Source organism: Theropithecus gelada, chromosome 1 (genome assembly GCF_003255815.1).
Source record: "Theropithecus gelada isolate Dixy chromosome 1, Tgel_1.0, whole genome shotgun sequence".
NCBI lineage: Eukaryota > Metazoa > Chordata > Mammalia > Primates > Cercopithecidae > Theropithecus > Theropithecus gelada.
In genome coordinates, this window is record NC_037668.1 from 26,120,763 (window position 1) to 26,140,120 (window position 19,358).

Genomic DNA, 19,358 nt, shown 5'->3' on the forward strand with positions numbered 1-19,358 from the left:
ATTCTTTAAGCAACTCTAAAGCTGTCCTGACTGTAGCCGCAGTGAGGACCTTCAGATAGTGACAATCCCTCCTTAGATCACCAAAAGTTACAGTCCTGTCAGAGGGCTTTGCATATGGTAGAGAAGGACATAAGGCACAGGCATAAGGCACAAGGCACTTGACACTACAAATGGTTGTGCAGGCTGCGTGTGGTAAAAGAGCAGCTGAGGGAGCAAATGAACTGAAAGTCAGCTTCTGCTCCATTTCACTCATCTGGGCATCTGGCATGGGCCTGTGTCTGCTTGGAGGGAAGCACCCGTTTTTTTATTTTCACACCGTGAGCTAGCAGTGGCCCCAGGTGTTATACGGGATGGAGTTCCTATACCATAGTCCAGAGGCATAGGGACTTCTGTATTTGAAAGGTGGGATCAGCATCCCAAGTAGGACAACTTGTGGGTGGTCATTGACCTGGGGAGTAGGGCTCTGTACATGGGTGGAAGTATGTATAGACCAAAACCCTAGGCAGTGGGTCCTGAGAACTACAAGGAGTACCAGGGGAACCAGCTAGTCCCTGATTGGATGGACTGGGTACACCAGAATGGCTGGAAGAGATAGGAAAACAAGGATAAAAAGCCAGAAAGCGTTACCTTATCAGCGAACTGCACTTCGGAATAAACTGAATTCACTGGCTCTTCCTTGGAGGGAAGCACCTGTAAAACACGCATCTTCCCCTCAGTGAGGGAGCCCAGGCCCAATCTTACAAGTCCCCTTTCCTAATTCTACCCACCATCCTTCTCTGGTCCCACATTTACTAGGTGACCTCCCCCTTGGCCTCAGTTCTGGCTCCGTCCAACTCTGGAGAGGCTTAGGATCAGGAAGGGATAAGGTGGGGGTGAATGGGTAGCAGTTGGACAGGGTCTTGGGGGTGAAAAACCTCAGAGGCCAAGAGGAGGGATACTATGGTTCAGGCTGAGTCCTGCTCAGTCAAGATTTTAGCTTTCCATGGCCTCTATGGATCCAACTGCCCTACCAGTCCAAGCACGGCGCTAGACTGACCAGGCAGACCTCAGTCTCCCCCTTGATTCCATGCAGACTTCAAGGAGGCAGGCTGGTAGGGACACAGGAGAAGGTGATCCAGGGTGGAGGGGAGGGAGGGGCAGGCAGGTAAAGCGGGGGTGGGAGGAGGGGTGTGGAACAGTGACTCTGAGTCTGAGGGAAAGCAAGCCGCTACTGCTAGACCAGGAGGGGCATTCAAGGGAACTTGTCTGTCAGTTCTGTTGCCTCGGAGCCCCCTTAGCAACCTGTTCACCACCTTGGTAGTCACATAGCAGCCCTCACCTCACACCAGGAGCTCCTCTGTTGTGTGGCCCCTCTAGGGGGCGTCTTGCTCCTAGTCATGGTTCAACTAACCTGGAGCCAGGCCCACTGTGGGACACTCAGGGCCTCAGCCCATGGAGGCTGCCACGGGGTGACAATGGGTCACGTTCCTGTCCTCATAGAAAGATCCGTGGCATCATTTCCCTGACATGGTATTTCCTGGTTGGAACCTCTGAACTCTTGGCTGTGGCTGCTTTCTAGACAAAAACAGGCAGAGGGCAATGGCGCCCATGACTCCTTGTCATGGAGATGGTGGCACAGGAGTGTCCATGAATTGCATCAGCTCACCTTGGACTGCAGGATTTCATCATAGATTCTGGACTCTGCTGGCTGGGTGTTCCTTGAAGCCATGACATATGTGTATATGGTTTTCTTTGAGGCAGCATCTGTCTCACAAATAAATATAGACCCACAGTCTGTGAAAGGTGGTTTTTTTTAGAGATGATCTATTCCAATGTTCTCTTTTTAAGATGAAGAAAGGAAGCCACCAGGGGTTAAATGCTCCCATCCTTTGAAATGGATGCCTGGATCCTCAGAATGTCTCAGGAGTCACTTGGCTGAGGCCTCACCCACAGATCAGTGGGAATTCTCTTCTACTCTAGAGTCCGGATTAGGCCAAAGACAATTTCCCCAACCCCTCCCTGTGTGGACAGTCAAATGTAGCTCTTCCACCCAGGATCTTCCTTTGTGTCTCTGACACTTACCACTGACTGTCTTGCATGGCTAGTTGACTTTGCATGTCACGGTCTTAGTTTTTTAACTTGATTGATTCTCTCTAGTTATACACTGCTTTACCTTTGGCACAGACCTTGCTCTAACCATCTCAATGTTAAGCACATAGTAGATGTTCCACGAACATTTATTGCTTGTTTGATTGATTCACAGTCTTTTTGTTTGTTTTTGAGACGAGGTTTCACTCTGTCACCCATGTTGGAGTGCAGTGGTGCACCTCACAGCTCACTGCAACCTCCATCTTCCGGACTCAAGTGATCCTCCCACCTCAACCTCCTGAGTAGCTGGGACCACAAGTATGTGCCACCACACCCAGCAATTTTTTTGTATTTTTGGTAGAGACAGGGTTTCACTATGTTGCCCAGGCTGGTCTTGAACTCCTGAGCTCAGACGATCCACATGCCTTGATCTCCCAAAGTGCTGGGATTGCAGGCATGAGCCACAACACCCTGCCAATTCACACAGTTAATAAGCATTTATTAAGCTCCTTCTATGTGCCAGGCTCTGTGTGAGGCCCCAGAGAAGAAAAGACAGTAGATAAGTCTTTCCTTCTAAGAATGTATAGGCTAGAAGAGACATTCACGTCAGTGTACTCCTTTGCTTTGGTACTAACACAGAACATTTTAGGGTCAAGGTGAAAAAAAATGGCCAGAATTTTGGGCCTTCATAATTCAGGGCACCAATACACCAATAAATAACAGATCTGAGCTGAGCAGTATTACAGGGCTCCAACATTCAGAGTTTAGTTCCATCCCATATTTGGTGAGTATGAGACAAATGGAGTGCTCTCTCTTGTCTCATTTATAGATGCAAAGAATATCCCTTTTCTCTTTCCAAGAGGCAGTGAGGAATTGAAGACGATATCTCTTTGAGGGACCTTGCAGATCACCCGTGGCTCAAGCAGGCTGTCCCTTCTCCCCATTGTGAGGCCATTTGAATATGGCACATGTCACAAATCCTCTTCCCTCTAGAATGCCTCCTCTGTACCATGCCCCAGGCCCATCAGTTATCAATATACTAGTTAACATTTATCAAGTACTTACTACGTACTGGGAATTGGGTCAAGTATTTTGTATTTCTAATTCCATTTAATCTAATTCCACAAGTATATGCAGCACACCTTATTACTATGAATATTTTACAACTGAGAAATGGAAGCTTATAATGATAAAATAACTGGTAGCTGATAAATGGTCAAGCTGGGACTTTCACCCCCAGACTGACTGCAAAACACATGTTTAGTCTTAACCACTCTGTTGTGAACTCCCCATCCCTTCCAATTATTATTCAAGGAACTTTGTGGCTGAGAACTTACAAGTGTTCTTAGTGAAGGTGTTCAAGCAGGAACCTGAGGAGTCAGACCCAAAGGCGACTCAGGAACATGGAAGCAGAAGTTCCATGTTTTTTATTGTGATTGGTGGGAAAAGGAAGTTCTTGGGCAGACATGGGTGAATAGGAGGGTATAATGATTCATTGAGGGTCTAAGATCAGGTTTTCTGAATTGAGAATGGCACAACTACAAAATGATCCAGAGCGATTCAGAGGGATCTAGTGACAACCATGGAGTACAGGATTAGTACATGTTTCTCAATGACTCTCCAATAGTCATTATCAAAATACAATGAAATTGGAAGTGACCCTGGAGATCCTCTAGTCTAAACATTTCACACATGAGGGCACTGAGTTGGAGAGGTGAACACACTTGTACAGTGAAGCACAGCTTGTTCATGTAGGTACTAAGCTTGAACCCATGTTCTGGGCCCACCAGATACTGGTGATCTCAGGAATGGATTCTGAAGACCACTCAGGGTAATGCCATACCATCCTCAGAGCCATCATTCTGGGAGGTGGTGGGGTGGGGATTGGAAGAAGGCAGATTCCCTGGAACAATGGACCTTTTGGCCAAACCTTGGATAAATGGCTTCAGTCCCAAGAGGAGAGAAGGTGAGTTTCCACATTTTACTTTCTGGGAAAATCCTACCTTGTCTTCTCTTGAACAAACGGAACAAAAACACTGAAGACAGAATGACAACAAGCAGAAAGAACATAGCCAGCACACTCAGCAATCCGGTGTGGCGAATACGGAAGCCCATTGCGATGTCTGAAAATAGAAGATGCAGTGAGTCTTGATTCTCAGGAAATAGGCCCAAGAGGCTGGGCAGGTTTGTCCACAGTCAGGGGCATTATGAAAATTGGGTGCCCTCCAAAGGAGTGCCAAAGCTCCTAGGGAAACTAAACTTTCGCTATGAAAAGCCAGGATGAGAAATTGAATCAGAGTTGATCAGGGGCTGCCACAGAACACCCAGAAATGTCTAGCATCTCTCAGAAGGCTTTGGCCTCTTTCCCAGTGGGCTTCTTGGGAGGTGATGCCCTCAGTGACCAGGCCAAAGATAAAGGAAGCACATTTCCCTAGAGAATGTGGCCCACATTCAGACCTTGCAGCTCCTCAGAGTGATCTCCGAGACTCACCAGGAGAGATGGGCAGAGCTAGTTACCTGCACAGAGCTGCCGGGCAGAGATAGAGTCAGAATTGTTGCTGACAGGGTTCTGGGCTGTACACGTGTAAGTCAGCTCTTGGTCCTCAGGAGTCTGGAAGATTTGAAGGACATTACCCTCTTCTCCCAGGGGACTCCAATTGTACGTCACATTCTTTTCTTCTTTCTCTACAGAGCATGTCAGTGTGACATTACAGGTGCTGTTCACAGATGCCATTAAACTCTGTGTAATTTTTGGTTTCCCAAGTCGACCTATGAGGGGCAAACATATGAGCCAATGGTGAGCTGGAGCTGGCTTGTACTAGTTTGTGGGAGCCAATTGTTAAATTCTCAGAAATTTGCAAGCCATCATTAAAAATTAAATTATAAAAACTTATAATTAAATAAATTATGTTAAAAATAAAGGTAATAAATACTCAAAACTCATCACTTTCTAATCTTTTTTTGACATTTTCCTACTGTCTATGCTCTTGAGGTTATCTACATCTATTGTATCTGTCCTTTGCTAACGGAGTATCTGTCTTTCCAACTCTGCATGTCTTAAAATCAGCTGTGGTAGGAGTATTTGCCCCACAAAAATTTGCAATTGCTATAAGCTAGGGCTTGATTTACTGTTTTGATGATTGTTGCTCTAGACTTAAGATAGCAATGGAAGAATGAAGATTAAACTTAAAAGTGTATAATATCTGTAGCCATTACACTGTGAGTAGCACAAAAAATAGGAAGTATTCTGGTGTTTGGAAACCATTATCCAATTCAGCAAAGAAGTCACTCATGTCATTGATAAACAAATGAAGCTCCAATATGTATGTCTCTGTTGAATCACTTTTTTCTTATTATTTAACTGAAATGAAAATATCAACCAATGTTCATGTTGGAACTATACTCACACATCAATTACAACTATAGGCTGGTTAGGGATATAAATGCTTAGCAAAAATCAATGAAAGCAATCTGTGAGAATAATTGGAATTTATCCTGTAGTGCCCTCTCAGCAAAATAAATTCTATATGGAATTTACAACAAAGACTATTGTATATTTTATTATCATTAATGAATCTGTGTCTACACATCCTTCAAGTCAATAAAATTTGTACTAAACATAAATTATATATATGAATATACACACCCAATTAAAAGCTAATTGAACATTTCTCAGCACACAACTGCATGAAATAATTTTTCTATTTTTTAATTTTTTTATTTTTTGAGACAGAGTCTTGCTCTGTCACCCAGGCTGGAGTGCAGTGGCATGATCTCGGTTCACTGCAATCTCCGCCTCCTGGGTTCATGCCATTCTCTTGCCTCAGCATCCTGAGTAACTGGGACTTCAGGCGTCTGCCACCACACCCGGCTAATTATGTTTTTGTATTTTTAGTAGAGATGGGGTTTCACCATGTTATCCAGGATGGTCTCGATCTCCTGATCTCCTGATCCACCCTCCTTGGCCTCCCAAAGTACTGGGATGACAGGCATGAGCCACTGCACCTGGCCGAAATAATCTTTACTTTTTTTTTGTTCTGTTTTCTGATGTATGTATATTTTCTTTTTCTTTTTTTTAACTATCTGTGATGGAAAGCTATAATTTCTTTAAAAGTTCATTAAAAATGTTTTTACTTAAGCAATCAAAAAGTAAACTATAAAAGTTGAAGGGTAGTAAAGGGTTACTAAGGAACAATAATATTTCAGTTTAAGTGGTAGCTAGGAATGGAGCTGGCATGGAGAAGGGTAAGGTTTTTTCTTTTACCAGGAATAAGAAAATGACAACATTTGCAGTTAATAAGTTCAGCACCCTCTCAGCAAAGTTGCTGTGGTGAGGTTTGTTTCTTCCACTGTAGCTATGTGAGGAAGGGAATAGAGGAGTCAGAAGGAACTGGTGCAAAACTTTCTAATTAGGGTGGGTCTAGAAAGGCAATAAATTCAGAAGTGTAGACACAAGATATAAGAACCATTATCTTGTGTTTGTGAAGGAACACAACATGAGCAGTAAGAAGCTGTAAAAATGTTTGATTCCAAGCTAGCCAGACATTCTGGTCCTAACAATCTTTTAGAGGGATCTATTCCATATTAGAATTAGTGATGACTTGGAGCAAACCCAAAACAAGTTTGGGGAAAAGACCTGGATTAACTATAATTGTGATTGATATGATATCAATTAGTGGAAAGTGAATCAAATTTTGTGTGTGTACGTGTGTGTTTCTTTAGAAATTTGATTTACAAAAATGCCTAGGCAGTGCTTGGTATTTACCAATTTTTAGAAAGATTTTTGGGGGTGAGTGTTGAGATAGGGGATAGTGGTGAAGAAGAGGATCCCATCTCACTTTTCTCAGCAGGAACAGTGGTGTTACCTGCACAAAGATGCTGGGAAGAGAAAGTCAGAGTCATGGCTGACAGATCTTCATCCTCCCAAGCCAAGAGTGTGGAAGCCACTGGAGACCTGGTTCAGAATCCAGGCTCCACTGCTCTCTAGCTATGGATAATGGAGAATGTATACAGCTTCATGGAGCTTCAGCTCCCTTATTTATAACATGAGAAAATTTTTTTTTCCCTAAATAGGATTATTGTGGGGATTAAATGAGCTTTTGAAGATAAAGATTATTCTAATTACCTATTTACTTATCTATCATCTATCTGTCTGTCTATGCTGGTATGCACATTAATTATCTATGGAAGACACAGAATAAGCTGGCTACAGCCGCTGCCTCTGAGAAGAGAGAGTTATATCTCATTGTATTATCTTTTGCTCTTTTTGTGCATGTTACAGTGCTTGAATATGTATAATGTATGTATTTTAAAAATAGATAGTAGAATGCCAAACACATATACGGTGTTCAATAAATGTTAGTTTTCTTCTCTTTATTTTCCCAACTAACTACCCATAAGGTACAGATTTTATTGTACATACAGTACATCTTTCTTTAAAATATTACTGCACTCTGTCCTAATTGTAGGTGGTAGAAGACTTTCTGATGATTGGGTAGGCAAAATTAAACATATAAAGGGATTAAAAATAAATATCTTAAACTTGAATGCCATCTTTATTTTCTCAGCCAAAATTCTTGAATGAGTTAAATATTTTCTAAAGGGTTGACATTTGGGTATGGCTCTTTGACTACATTATTCAAGCTTAATTCAGAGCCTTCTTCATCTAGGAAGTCCTTCATAATGAGATTTTTTTAAAGGGATAAGGATTAAAAAATTAATGATTACTTGTTATTGAGCATTTACTTTAAGGCATGCACTACACTAGGAGCTCAACTACCATTATCTCATTTAATACCATCAATTACAATCTACATTCTATAAGTGAGGAAACTTTGGGCCAGAGAGGTTAAACAACTTGCCCAAGATCATACAACTGACAAAGTATGCCTAATCCCAACATTAATGTTCTTTCCACTATGCTGTCCATCTACATAGAATCTGATTCAATCATCTTACATTAATCGAACATCCACAATTGCTAAGCACTGTGAAACCTAGGAAAAATACTATTCATTCATTCTTTTTCAACAAATACTTCTGGAGCAGCCACTATGTACCTGATGAAGTAGGTGCTGGGAATACAGTGATAAACAATATACAAAGTCTCTGCCTTTATGGAACTTGCATTTTAGTGGGTGACCTATATACCTGAATTGCATCTGTCACAACATGGATTAGCCACATTTCTGTGTTTTTCTGCAATGAGGCAGATGAACAGAGAAATCTTTGAGAAATGGCCAAGGTGTTCTCTATGCTAGAAACTAGTATTGCCCAAAAGAAATGTAATGTGAGTCACTTATGTAATTTTAAATTTTCTAATAATCACATTTCAAAAGTGAAAATAAGCATGTAATATTAATTTAAATTATGCATTATATTTAACCCAATATAACAAAAATGTCATTTCCCTAATATGAAAATTATTGGGGAGGGTGCATCTGCCATCTCTGCGGTTCAGTAGCTTCAGCCATTACAGCCTACCAGCTTTGAAGAGTTCAAATGATCCGGAGGAGGTAGGGTCCCCTACAACGGAGCACAGTTGCTTTGCCAGATCAGACTGCTCCTTTACTCTCACTGGGTGGGACCTCCCTGCAGGGGCTTCAGCTACTCTAGCCAGGGTTATACAGATGGAGCTTTGAATTCTCCCTGGGACAGAGCTCCTGTGGGGAGGGGCAGCCACCATCTCTGCCATTCAGTCAACTCAGCTGTTCCAGCCTGCTGGCTTTGGAGAGTTCATACAGTCTGGACAAGGAAGGGACCCTCCAATGGAGCACACCTGCTCTACCAAAAAGCAGCCAGACTGATTATTTATGTGGCTCCCTGATCCTGTTCCTCCTGACTGGTTGAGACCTCCCAACAGGGATCCCTAGCCGCCTCCTACAGATGTATTCAGGCTGGCAATAGGTCAGTACACCCCTGGGATGGAGCTTCCAGAAAAAAGAGCAGGCTGCCATCTTTGCTATTTTGCAGACTTCACTGGTGATACCTCCAGTTACAGGAAAAACTGAGGCGATTAGGGTCTGGAGTGGACCCTTAGCAAACTGCAACAGCCCCAAAGAAGAGTGACCTGACTGTTGAAAGAAAAACCAACAAACAGAAAACAACAGCATCAACAAAAAAGACCTCAGCAAAACCCCATTCGAAGGTCAGTGACCTCAAAGATCAAAGGTAGATAAGCCCACAAAGAAAATAAAGAATTAATGCAAAAATGCTGAAAACTCAAAAAGCCAGGATGCCTTTTCTTCTCCAAATGACCACAATACCTCTCCAGCAAAAGCACAGAACTGGGCTGAGGCTGAGATGGCTGAATTGACAGAAGTAGGTTTCAGAAGGTGGGTAATAACAAACTTTGCTGAGCTAAAGGAGCATGTTCTAACTCAATCCTAAGAAGATAAGAATTATAAGACAATACAGGAGCCGATAGTCAGAATAGCCAGTTTAGAAAGGAACATAACTGACCTGATGGAGCTGAAAACCACAACACAAAATATTGATCACAAGTATCAATAACAGAATAGACCAAGTGGAGGAAAGAATCATAGAACTTGAAGACTATCTTTCTGAAATAAGACAGGCAGACAAGAAAAAAGAAAAAAGAATGAAAAGGAAAGAACAAAACCTCCAAGACATATGGAGTTATGTAAAGAGACCAAACCTATGACCAATTGGGGTACCTGAAAGAGATGGGGAGAATGGAACCAAGTTGGAAAATATACTCAAGATATCTTCCAGGAGAACTTCCCCAGCCTGGCAAGACAAGCCAACATTCAGATTCAAGAAATGCAGAGAACACAAGTGAGATACTCCATGAGAAAATCAACCCCAGGACACATAATCATCAGATTCTCCAAGGTTGAAATGAAAGAAAAAATGTTAAGGGAGAGAGAAAGTCCAGTCACCTACAAAGGGAAGCACATCATACTAAAAGTGGACTTCTCAGTAGAAACTCTACAAGCCAGAAGAGATTGGAGGCCAATAGTCAACATTATTTAAGAAAAGCGTTTTCAACCCAGAATTTCATATCTGGCCAAACTAAGCTTCTTAAGTGAAGAAGAAATAAAATCCTTTTCAGACAAGCAAATGCTGAAGGAATTTGCTACCACCAGGCCTGCCTTGCAAGAGCTCCTGAAGGAGGCATTAAATAAGGAAAGGGAAAATAGGTGCCAGCCACTACAAAAACACAGTGAAGTACGCAGACCAGTGACACTATGAAGCAACTATATAAACAAGTCTGCAAAATAACCAGCTAGCATCATGATGACAGGATCAAATTCACACATAACAATACTAACCTTAAGTGTAAATGCGCTAAATGCCCCCAGTTAAAAATCACAGAATGGCAAGCTGGTATGCTGAGACCCATCTGTATGCTGTCTTCAAGAGACCCATCTCACATGCAAAGACACACACAGGCTCAAAATAAAGGTATAGGGAAAAATTTACCAGGCAAATGGAAAACAGAAAAAGCAGGGGTTACAATCCTAGTTTCTGACAAAATAGACTTTCAAGCAACAAAGATTAAAAAAGACAAAGGAGGACATTACATGATGGTAAAGGGTTTAATTAAACAAGAAGAGCTAACTATCCTAAATATATATGCACACAATACAGGAGCACTCAAATCCATAAAGCAAGTTCTTCGAGATCTACAAAAAGACTTAGACTCCCACACAATAATAGTGGGAGAGTTAAACACCCTACTGACCATATTAGACCATTGAGAGAAAATTGACAAAGATATTCAGAACCTAAACTTAGCTCTGGATCAAGTGGACCTGTAGACCTCTACAGAACTCTCTAGCCAAATTCCATAGAATATATATTTTTCTCACCACCACATGCACTTACTCTAAAATTGATCACATAATAGGAAGTAAAACACTTCTCAGCAAATGCAAAAGACCTGAAATCATTCAGGGAAACAGTCTCTCAGATCATAGCACAATCAAATTAGAGCTCAAAATTAAGAAATTCACTCATAGCCACACAACTACATGGAAATTGAACAATCTGCTGCTGAATGACTCTTGGGTAAACAATGAAATTAAGGCAGAAATCAAGTTCTTTGAAACTAATGAGAACAAAGAGACAATGTACCAGAATCTCTGCAAGGCAGGCTAAGGAGTGTTAAGAGGGAAACTTACATCTCTAAATGCCCACATCAAAAAGCTAGAAAGATCTCAAGTTAACAACCTAACATCACAACTAAAAGAACTATAGAACCAAGAGCAAACAAACCCCAAAGTTAGCAGATGACGAGAAACAACAAAGATCAGGGCTGAACTGAGGGAGAAAGAGAGAGACACAAAAAAACCCTTCAAAAAATCAAAAAATCCGGAAGTTGGCTTTTTGAAAAAATGAAAAATAGATAGACTGCTAGCTAGACTAATAAAGAAGAAAAGAGAGAAGAATCAAATAAACGCAATACAAAATGATAAAGGGGATATCACCACTGACCCCAAAGCAATACAAATAACCATCAGAGAATACTATAAATATCTCTATGCACATAAACTAGAAAATATAGAAGAAATGGATAAATTCCTGGACACATACACCCTCCCAAGACTGAGCCAGGAAGAAGCTGAATTTTTGAACACACCAATAACAAGTTCTGAAATTGAGGCAGTAATAAATAGCCTACCAACCAAAAACAAAACAAAACAAAACAAAAACCCAGGACCAGACAGATTCACAGCTGAGTTCTACCAGAGGTACAAAGAAGAGCTGGCATCATTTCTACTAAAATTATTCCAAAAAATTGAAAAGGAGGCACTCCTCCCTAACTCATCCTGATACCAAACCTGGTAGAGATAAGACCAAAAAAGGAAACGTCAGGCCAATATCCTTAATGAACACTGATGCAAAAATCCTCAGTAAAATGCTGGCAAACCAAAACCAGCAGCACATCATAAAGCTTATCCACCATGATCAAGCTGACTTCATCTCCAGGATGCAAGGTTGGTTCAACATACCCAAATCAGTAACTGTGATTCATCACATAAATAGTACTGAAGACAAAACCCACAGATTATCTCAACAGAGGCAGAAATAGCCTTCAATAAAATTCAACATCCCTTCATGTTAAACACTCTCCATAACTTAGATATTGAAGGAACATACCTCAAAATAATAAGAGCCACGTATGACAAACCCACATCAATATCATACTGAATGGGCAAAAGCAGGAAGCATTCCCTGTGAAAACTGGCACAAGACAAGAATGCCCTCTTTCATCACTCCTATTCAACATAGTATTGAAAGTTCTGGCAAAAGCAATCAGGCAAGAGAAAGAAATAAAGGATATTCAAATAGGGAGAGAGGAAGTCAAACTGTCTCCGTTTGCAGATGACACGATCCTATATCTAGAAAACCCCATCATCTCAGGCCAATAGCTTCTTAAGCTGATAAACAACTTTAGCAATCATCAAGGATACAAAAACCAATGGGCAAAAATCACTAGCATTCCTATACACCAACAACAGGCAAGCAGAGATCATGAATGACCTCCCATTCACAACTGCTACAAAAAGATTAATATGCCTAGGAATACAGCTAATAAGGAAAGTGAAGGACCTCTTCAATGGGAACTACAAACCACTGCTCAAAGAAATCAGAGAGGACACAAATAAGTGGAAACACATTCCATGCTCATGGATAGGAAGAATCAATATCATGAAAATGGTCATACTGCCCAAAGTAATTTATAGATTCAATGCTATTCTCATTAGACTACTATTGACATTCTTCATAGAATTAGAAAAAACTACTTTAAAATTCATATGGAATGAAAAAAGATCCTGAATAGCCAAGACAGTTCTAAGCAAAAAGAACAAAACTGGAGGCATCACACTACGCAACTTCAAACTATACTACAAGGCCAAGGTAACCAAAACAGCATGGTACTGGTACAAAAACAGACACATAGACCAATGGGACAGAATAAAGAACTCAAAAATGAGACCACACATCTGCAATTATCTGATTTTCAACAAACCTGACAAAAACAATGGGAAAAGGATTCCCTATTTAAAAATGGTGTGGGGAGAACTGGCTAGCCACATGCAGAAAATTGAAACTGGATCACTTCCTTGTACCTTAAACAAAAATTAATTCAAGGTGAATTAAAGACTTAAATGTAAAACCCCAAAGTATAAAAACCCTAGAAGAAAATCTGGGCAATACCATTCAGTACATAGGCATGGGCAAAGATTTCATGATGAAAATATCAAAAGCAATTGCAACAAAAGCAAAAATTGACAAATGGGATCTGACTGAACTAAAGAGCTTCTGCACAGCAAAAGAAACTATCATCAGAGTAACAGACAACCTACAGAATGGGAAAAAAATTTTCTAATCTATCCATCTGACAAAGGTCTAATATCCAGAGTCCATGAGGAACTTAAATGTTTAAGGAAAAAACAAGAAAAGAAAAAAAAAACCCACGACTCCATTAAAAACTGGGCAAAAACCATGAACAGACACTTCTCAAAAGAAGACATTCATGCAGCCAACAAACATGTGAAAAAAAGCTCATTTTCATTAGAAAAATGCAAATCAAAACCACAATGAGATACCATCTCCTGCCAGTCAGAATGGCAATTATTAATAAAGTCAAGAAACAACAGAAACTGGCAAGGCTGCAGGGAAAAAGAAATGCTTTTGCAGTGTTGGTGGGAGTGTAAATTAGTTCACCCATTGTGGAAGACAGTGTGGTGATTCCTCAGAAACCTAGAGGCAGAAATACCATTTGTTGCAGCAAACCCATTATTGGGTATATACCCCAAAGAATATAAATCATTCTGTTACAAAGATACTTGCACATGTATGTTCATTACAGCACTATTCACATAGCTAAGACATGGAATCAACCCAAATGCCCATCAATGATAGATTGGATAAAGAAAATGTGGTACGTATACACCATGGAATACTATGCAGACATAAAAAGGAACAAGATCATGCCCTTTTCAGGGACATGGGTGGATTTGGAAGCCATTACCCTCAGCAAACTAATGCGGGAACAGAAAACCAAACACCACATGTTCTCACTTACAAGTGGGAGATGAATGATGAGAACACATGGACACATGGAAGGAAACAACACACAATGGGGCTTGTTAGAGAGGGGTTGGGGGAAAGAGAGGTTCAGGAAGGTTAGCTAATGGATGTTGCTCTTAATACCTAGATGATGGAATGATCTGTGCAGCAAACCACCATGGCACACATTTGCTTATGTAACAAACCTTGACATCCTGCACATATACCCTGAACTTAAAATAAAAATTGAAGAAAAAAAGAAAATTATTGAGATATTTTATATATTTTTTTGGTGCTAAGATTTCAAGATCTGGTAAGAATTTCACACTTACAGCACATCTCAATTTGGACTCGCCATATTTCAGATGCCCAAGAGCTGCATGGGTCTAGAGGCTACCATATTGAACAGGACAGCACTAGGTCTGTGCTTACTCAAACTTTGGCACAGGTTGGAATAATCCAGAGGTAATATTAGACACAGATTCCTGGACTTCATTCATTCACAAAGGTCAGGGGCAGGGCCTGAACATTTGCATTTCCAAAAAGCTCCCAGTTGATGCTGATACTGCCAGTTTACAGACCACGCTTGGGGTAGCTTGCAAACAAAGTACGCACATCTCTCAGTGAATTGTGGCAATTATAATGATGATAACAAATAGTTATAATATTTTACCTTTCAAAAGCACTTTGCATCAACTACTAGAAATTCAAATTAAAACTAAATTATCACTGCACACCCATCAGAATGGCCAAAATGAAAAATAATAACACCAAATGCTAGTAAGGATGTAGAGAAACTGGATCATTCATACATTCCTGGTGAGAATGGAAAGTTGAAAATAGTTTGTCAGTGTATTTTAAAGCTGTAAATGGACTTATCATACAATTACATTTTTGAGCATTTATCCCAGATAAATAAAAACCTATTTCATGCAGAAATGTGTACACACATATTCACAGCAGCTTTATTTGTAATATCCCCAAACTGGAAAGAACTAAAATGTCCCTCAAGAGGTGAATGGTTAAACAACCTAGTGCACCCATACCATGGAATACTATCTGGCAATAAAAAGGTACAAACTGTTAATACACACAAGAGTTTGGATGAATCTCAGTGACATTACTATGTGAAAAATACCCAACTTCAAAAAGATATATCCTTCAGGATTCCATCTACATAATGTGTGTGAAATAACATAGTTGTAGATATGAACAAATTAGTGTTTTTCAGGAATTGGGGAAGAGAAAGGTGGAGGTGTGGTTGTAAAGGGAGAGCATGAGGGAATCTTGTGATGGTTAATCTTGATTATGGTAGTGGTTACACAAAACTACCAATGTGATTAAATTGTACTGAGCTACACACATACTCACACATAAATGAATGCATGCATACGTGGTGAAACCTAAATAAGCTCTGTAGATTGTGCTAATGTCAATTTCCTGTTTTTGATATTGTGGTATAGTTATGCAAGGTGTTAACACAGGGTGAAGGGTACACAGAAACTCCCTGTACATTTATTTGTACCTTCTTTGCATCTATCATTAACTCAAAATAAAAAGTTTTTTTTAAAGCACTTTGCATACACTATCTCACTTGATCCTCATGATAACTCTGGGAAGTGAGTAGTATGATCATTGGCATTATATAAAAAAGAAAACCAAGGCCCAGGGGACCAACTACAGATGGAAGATTACATAGCTAGAAGCTGGCAAAGCCAGGTCTGAAATAAGACTGCATCCTCTTAGAAGTATTGATGTATTAATATATAAGTGTTTATAGATATAAAAAGATTTAGGGGACCCAATTATCAGAAATGTAGATGTGTTTCAGATAGCAAATTTGCAAAGTAAAAATAAAACACAAGCCCTCCGTCTTCCCATGACTTACGATAGACTTGCAGGTTGTAGCGCTTGGTGGTGGTGTAGGGCTCAGCCTGTGTATTTATGTCTGCTTTGTAGTCTCCTGCGTCTTCCATCCTCAGATCGCTAATGACCAGATCGTACTTTGGACCTAAGGCATGTATCCGTTCATAATAATTTCTGTGGGTCACAGCAACTATGGGTGCCATTTCTGAGTCTCCTGGTGTTACATAAGCAACAGATGTTTTAGAATTCCACGCAATGTTTGTAACTTGCTGGGGTTCTTGGATATTTACGGGGAAAGTGACTGACTCTCCCAGAATCCCATTCACTGTGATGATTTCTGAGTCTTTTCCAGCTGCTTCTGGCCCTGAGAACATAAAAAGAAAACTGTAGCCATCTGACTGTTGCACTTTTTTCAATTCCTAATCTTTCTGGCCTTGGAGCTCCCTGAGGAGCTGCCACAAATGCAGTTCACCCAGTTTCTTGAGGATGTCTTTTTTTTCTTTTCTTTTCTTTTTTTTTTTTTTTTGTGCATTCTACTCTAGGTATATTTGATATGTCATGACAACTAAATTTTCTAAAGCATTCTCATTCAAAAGCTAAGTTTCTCATTAGAGATCCATTTTGTTAAAAATATTTTTACTTAGACTTACAGACTCTGAAAGCTAGAAGGCATTTGAGAGGTGAAGGCCATAAGCCTCCATGTAGTCTAAGATATTAAGTGCATTTCTTTCCCAAGATCATATTGCCAAGTGGTGGAAGAGCTGGAACAAGAACCTGGAATATCTTGGCTGATGGAGTCTTGGGTCATTGCTTTTTATTTTCCTGTGATCTCTGCAAAAAGCAAGTAACCGTTTTGTCTCTCTTCTTGGAAGATACAGGAAGAGAGTGCTTTGGAGTTTCTGGAGAAAATATTCCCCAAGTTGGTGATTTTGGGGGATATTTTTCTGTTTACTTCCATATTCCTAGTCTCTAGAAGAGTGCCAGACACATACAAGGGGCTTAATAAATATTTGTGGAATTAATTGATAGAATTTATTCATGTGTTTCCTAGACTCTCTTGGAACAACTTCTGAAGTAAGCAAGTTTTGTTTATTCATTCATACATTTGTGAATGAATGCGTGTATTTTTTCAGGATCAGTTTTGTTCCAGATACTATGGTGGGTATTTATTAATTTAATTCATAATAGAAGTGTTTTTTGGACATCTACCCTTTTAAATAAGATACAAGGAGCTGGGGATACAATGGCGAGAAGAACAGACATAATTCTTGCTGTTTGGGACTTACAGTCAGAGGAAGATACCAATGTTGATCAGATGATCATACAAACAAATGGATAGGCACAAAATATGTAAATATTATGGTGATTTGAGAGAGACCAACAAGGGGACTTGATCTGCTCTGGGAATTCAGGGAACATTTCCTAGTGAAAGCTGAAGGATGAATGCTTTTAAAATGTAACATAGGAAGATGAAAAGCTTATTTTCTCCTCCCTTTTCTCTCCTCTATCACTTTTGAAGATAAACTGTTTTAATATATAGTTTGTAAAATGAGAGACAACTAATTTTAAGACATTATTTTTCTGCTCTTCCTCCTGCTCTTCTTCATTATCCTGTAATTCTCAATGAGGGCTCTTTAGTGAGAAATACTGTTTGGGGCAAGCATGGATGATATCCAAAGTATTGAATAACCAATATGACAGGGACCCTGACCAATCAGAAAGGGTGTTAGCCATAAAAAAACTAGTTGGGCAGTTCTGGTGTGTACTGGCTGCATGTAGGTTCTGATGACCACAACATCAGTTTTCCACATAAGTGTGTTCAGGCTGACCCTAAAGTTTATCCAAGGCTTGGTATATGGAAGAATAAGGATCATAAAGTATACACATCACTTTAAAGTGGTGCGAAACAAAGGGATTTCTTAACCTGATGGTGCTGTCTCACTTTGGCTACCCTTGCTCTTCAGCTCAGCAACCACTGAAAGAGTCTTAGGGACAGCTGATGTAAACCTCTTTCCTTTCTGACCAACAAAGATTTTCCCGTAGGAGCAGTATCCAGGACAAGGCCTGAGGATTTAGTTGGGGGGTGGCTAAGTACAGAAGATATAACAGGGTGGGGAGTATGTGGGGTGGGAGTAGGAAGGGGGAATCGGGAACCCTTATCTGCAAACATTTATTAAGTGCTAATTATGTGTCAGATGCTGTGTTAGGGACACAGGGATAAACAGGACATTGTTGCAGCCCTGAGGAGCTCACAGCCCAGAAAATAAGACAGATATGGACACAAGTGAAAGATAACACAACACGATGAGTGCTAAATGGTAAAAGCAATAGAAATAAGCCATTGGGGTGGCAGGTCAGAAAGAGGCTAATGCTGCCTTTGGTGGTAAGAGTCATAGTTTGCTAAAATTCAAGAACATTAATTCTCCCAGATAAACTGTTTTTCTGTACTGACGAGTTCGAGGAGAGGGGTGTTTGTAGTGTCCCAGCCTGAATCCCTGGATGGTCCTGGAATGGGCATGTGATCTATGCAGTTGCACAAAACCCTGAGCTCAAAAGGACCCTGAACTGGACTTAATGCTGCGTTGCCACCTTTAAATTCTACATAATATTTAAACAAGGGGCCCTCCACTTTCATTTTGCACTGGGCCTCGCAAATCATCTAGCCAGTCCTGGTCTCAGATCTCCCATATCTCAAGTCTTTTTTGAAGTCAGGTCCTAGTGCTTAATTGCCACACTACGCTATGGATTGAGATTAGGTGTGAGGAGATAGACAGAACATAGATTCCACAGACTCGTAATTTTGCTGGGTTCTCTCACCAAACGCCAAGAAGTATGTAGGTAGATTATTAAGGCTGAGACCTTCTTAATATTAGGGCCGTTGAGCAGCCACAGTGGTTGGTGTGTGGTGCAGTTTTAAAAGTATGTATCATCTCCTGTAGCAAGTCATTCAGGAAGTGATGGTGGGGTATCAAAGAGCAATCAGGCAGTGGGGGTGGTGGATAGGCAAAGCTGGGGGAAGCTGTTATTTGTGCTGCTGGTGTTGTTGGCATGAATACTTTGCTTGCTAGAAAAGGCAAAGGGGTTGCACATGTTTAAGATGAAGATTCTGCCACCTTCAAACACTCCAACTGTGCTTTGAGAGAGGCAACTGCAAAACCATTGCATGCAGTGGAAAGATAGGGAGGCAGAAGGCATAGGTGTAAGTACTTCTACTTATGAGCTGGACAACCTTAACGAGGTCACAAAACCCTTCTTTTTTATTTATTTATTTTTTTTGAGACAAAGTCTTACTCTTTCACTGTCACCCAGGCTGGAGTGTAGTGGAATGATCTTGGCTCACTGCAACCTCCGCCTCCTGGGTTCAGGCAGTTCTCCTGCCTCAG

At 40.5% G+C, this 19,358-nt stretch overlaps 1 protein-coding gene across 5 annotated transcripts in view; it reads right to left on the minus strand.

Annotated features, from left to right (window-relative positions):
* The window catches only part of CD84 (CD84 molecule), a 38,297-nt gene that overhangs the window by 8,235 nt on the left and 10,704 nt on the right, over positions 1–19,358 (minus strand). The window contains exons 2-7 of one of the 5 annotated variants that reach the window (XM_025390103.1): positions 15,998–16,339; positions 4,585–4,836; positions 4,071–4,190; positions 3,405–3,437; positions 1,646–1,743; positions 628–690 (exon numbers count right to left, since the gene is read on the minus strand). In XM_025390103.1, the coding sequence (XP_025245888.1) occupies positions 628–690; positions 1,646–1,743; positions 3,405–3,437; positions 4,071–4,190; positions 4,585–4,836; positions 15,998–16,339 (908 nt within the window). Of the gene's footprint in view, positions 1–627; positions 691–1,645; positions 1,744–3,404; positions 3,438–4,052; positions 4,191–4,584; positions 4,837–15,997; positions 16,340–19,358 lie in introns of all 5 variants that reach the window. The other 4 variants (XM_025390094.1, XM_025390111.1, XM_025390131.1 and 1 more) reach the window with 4 other exon arrangements.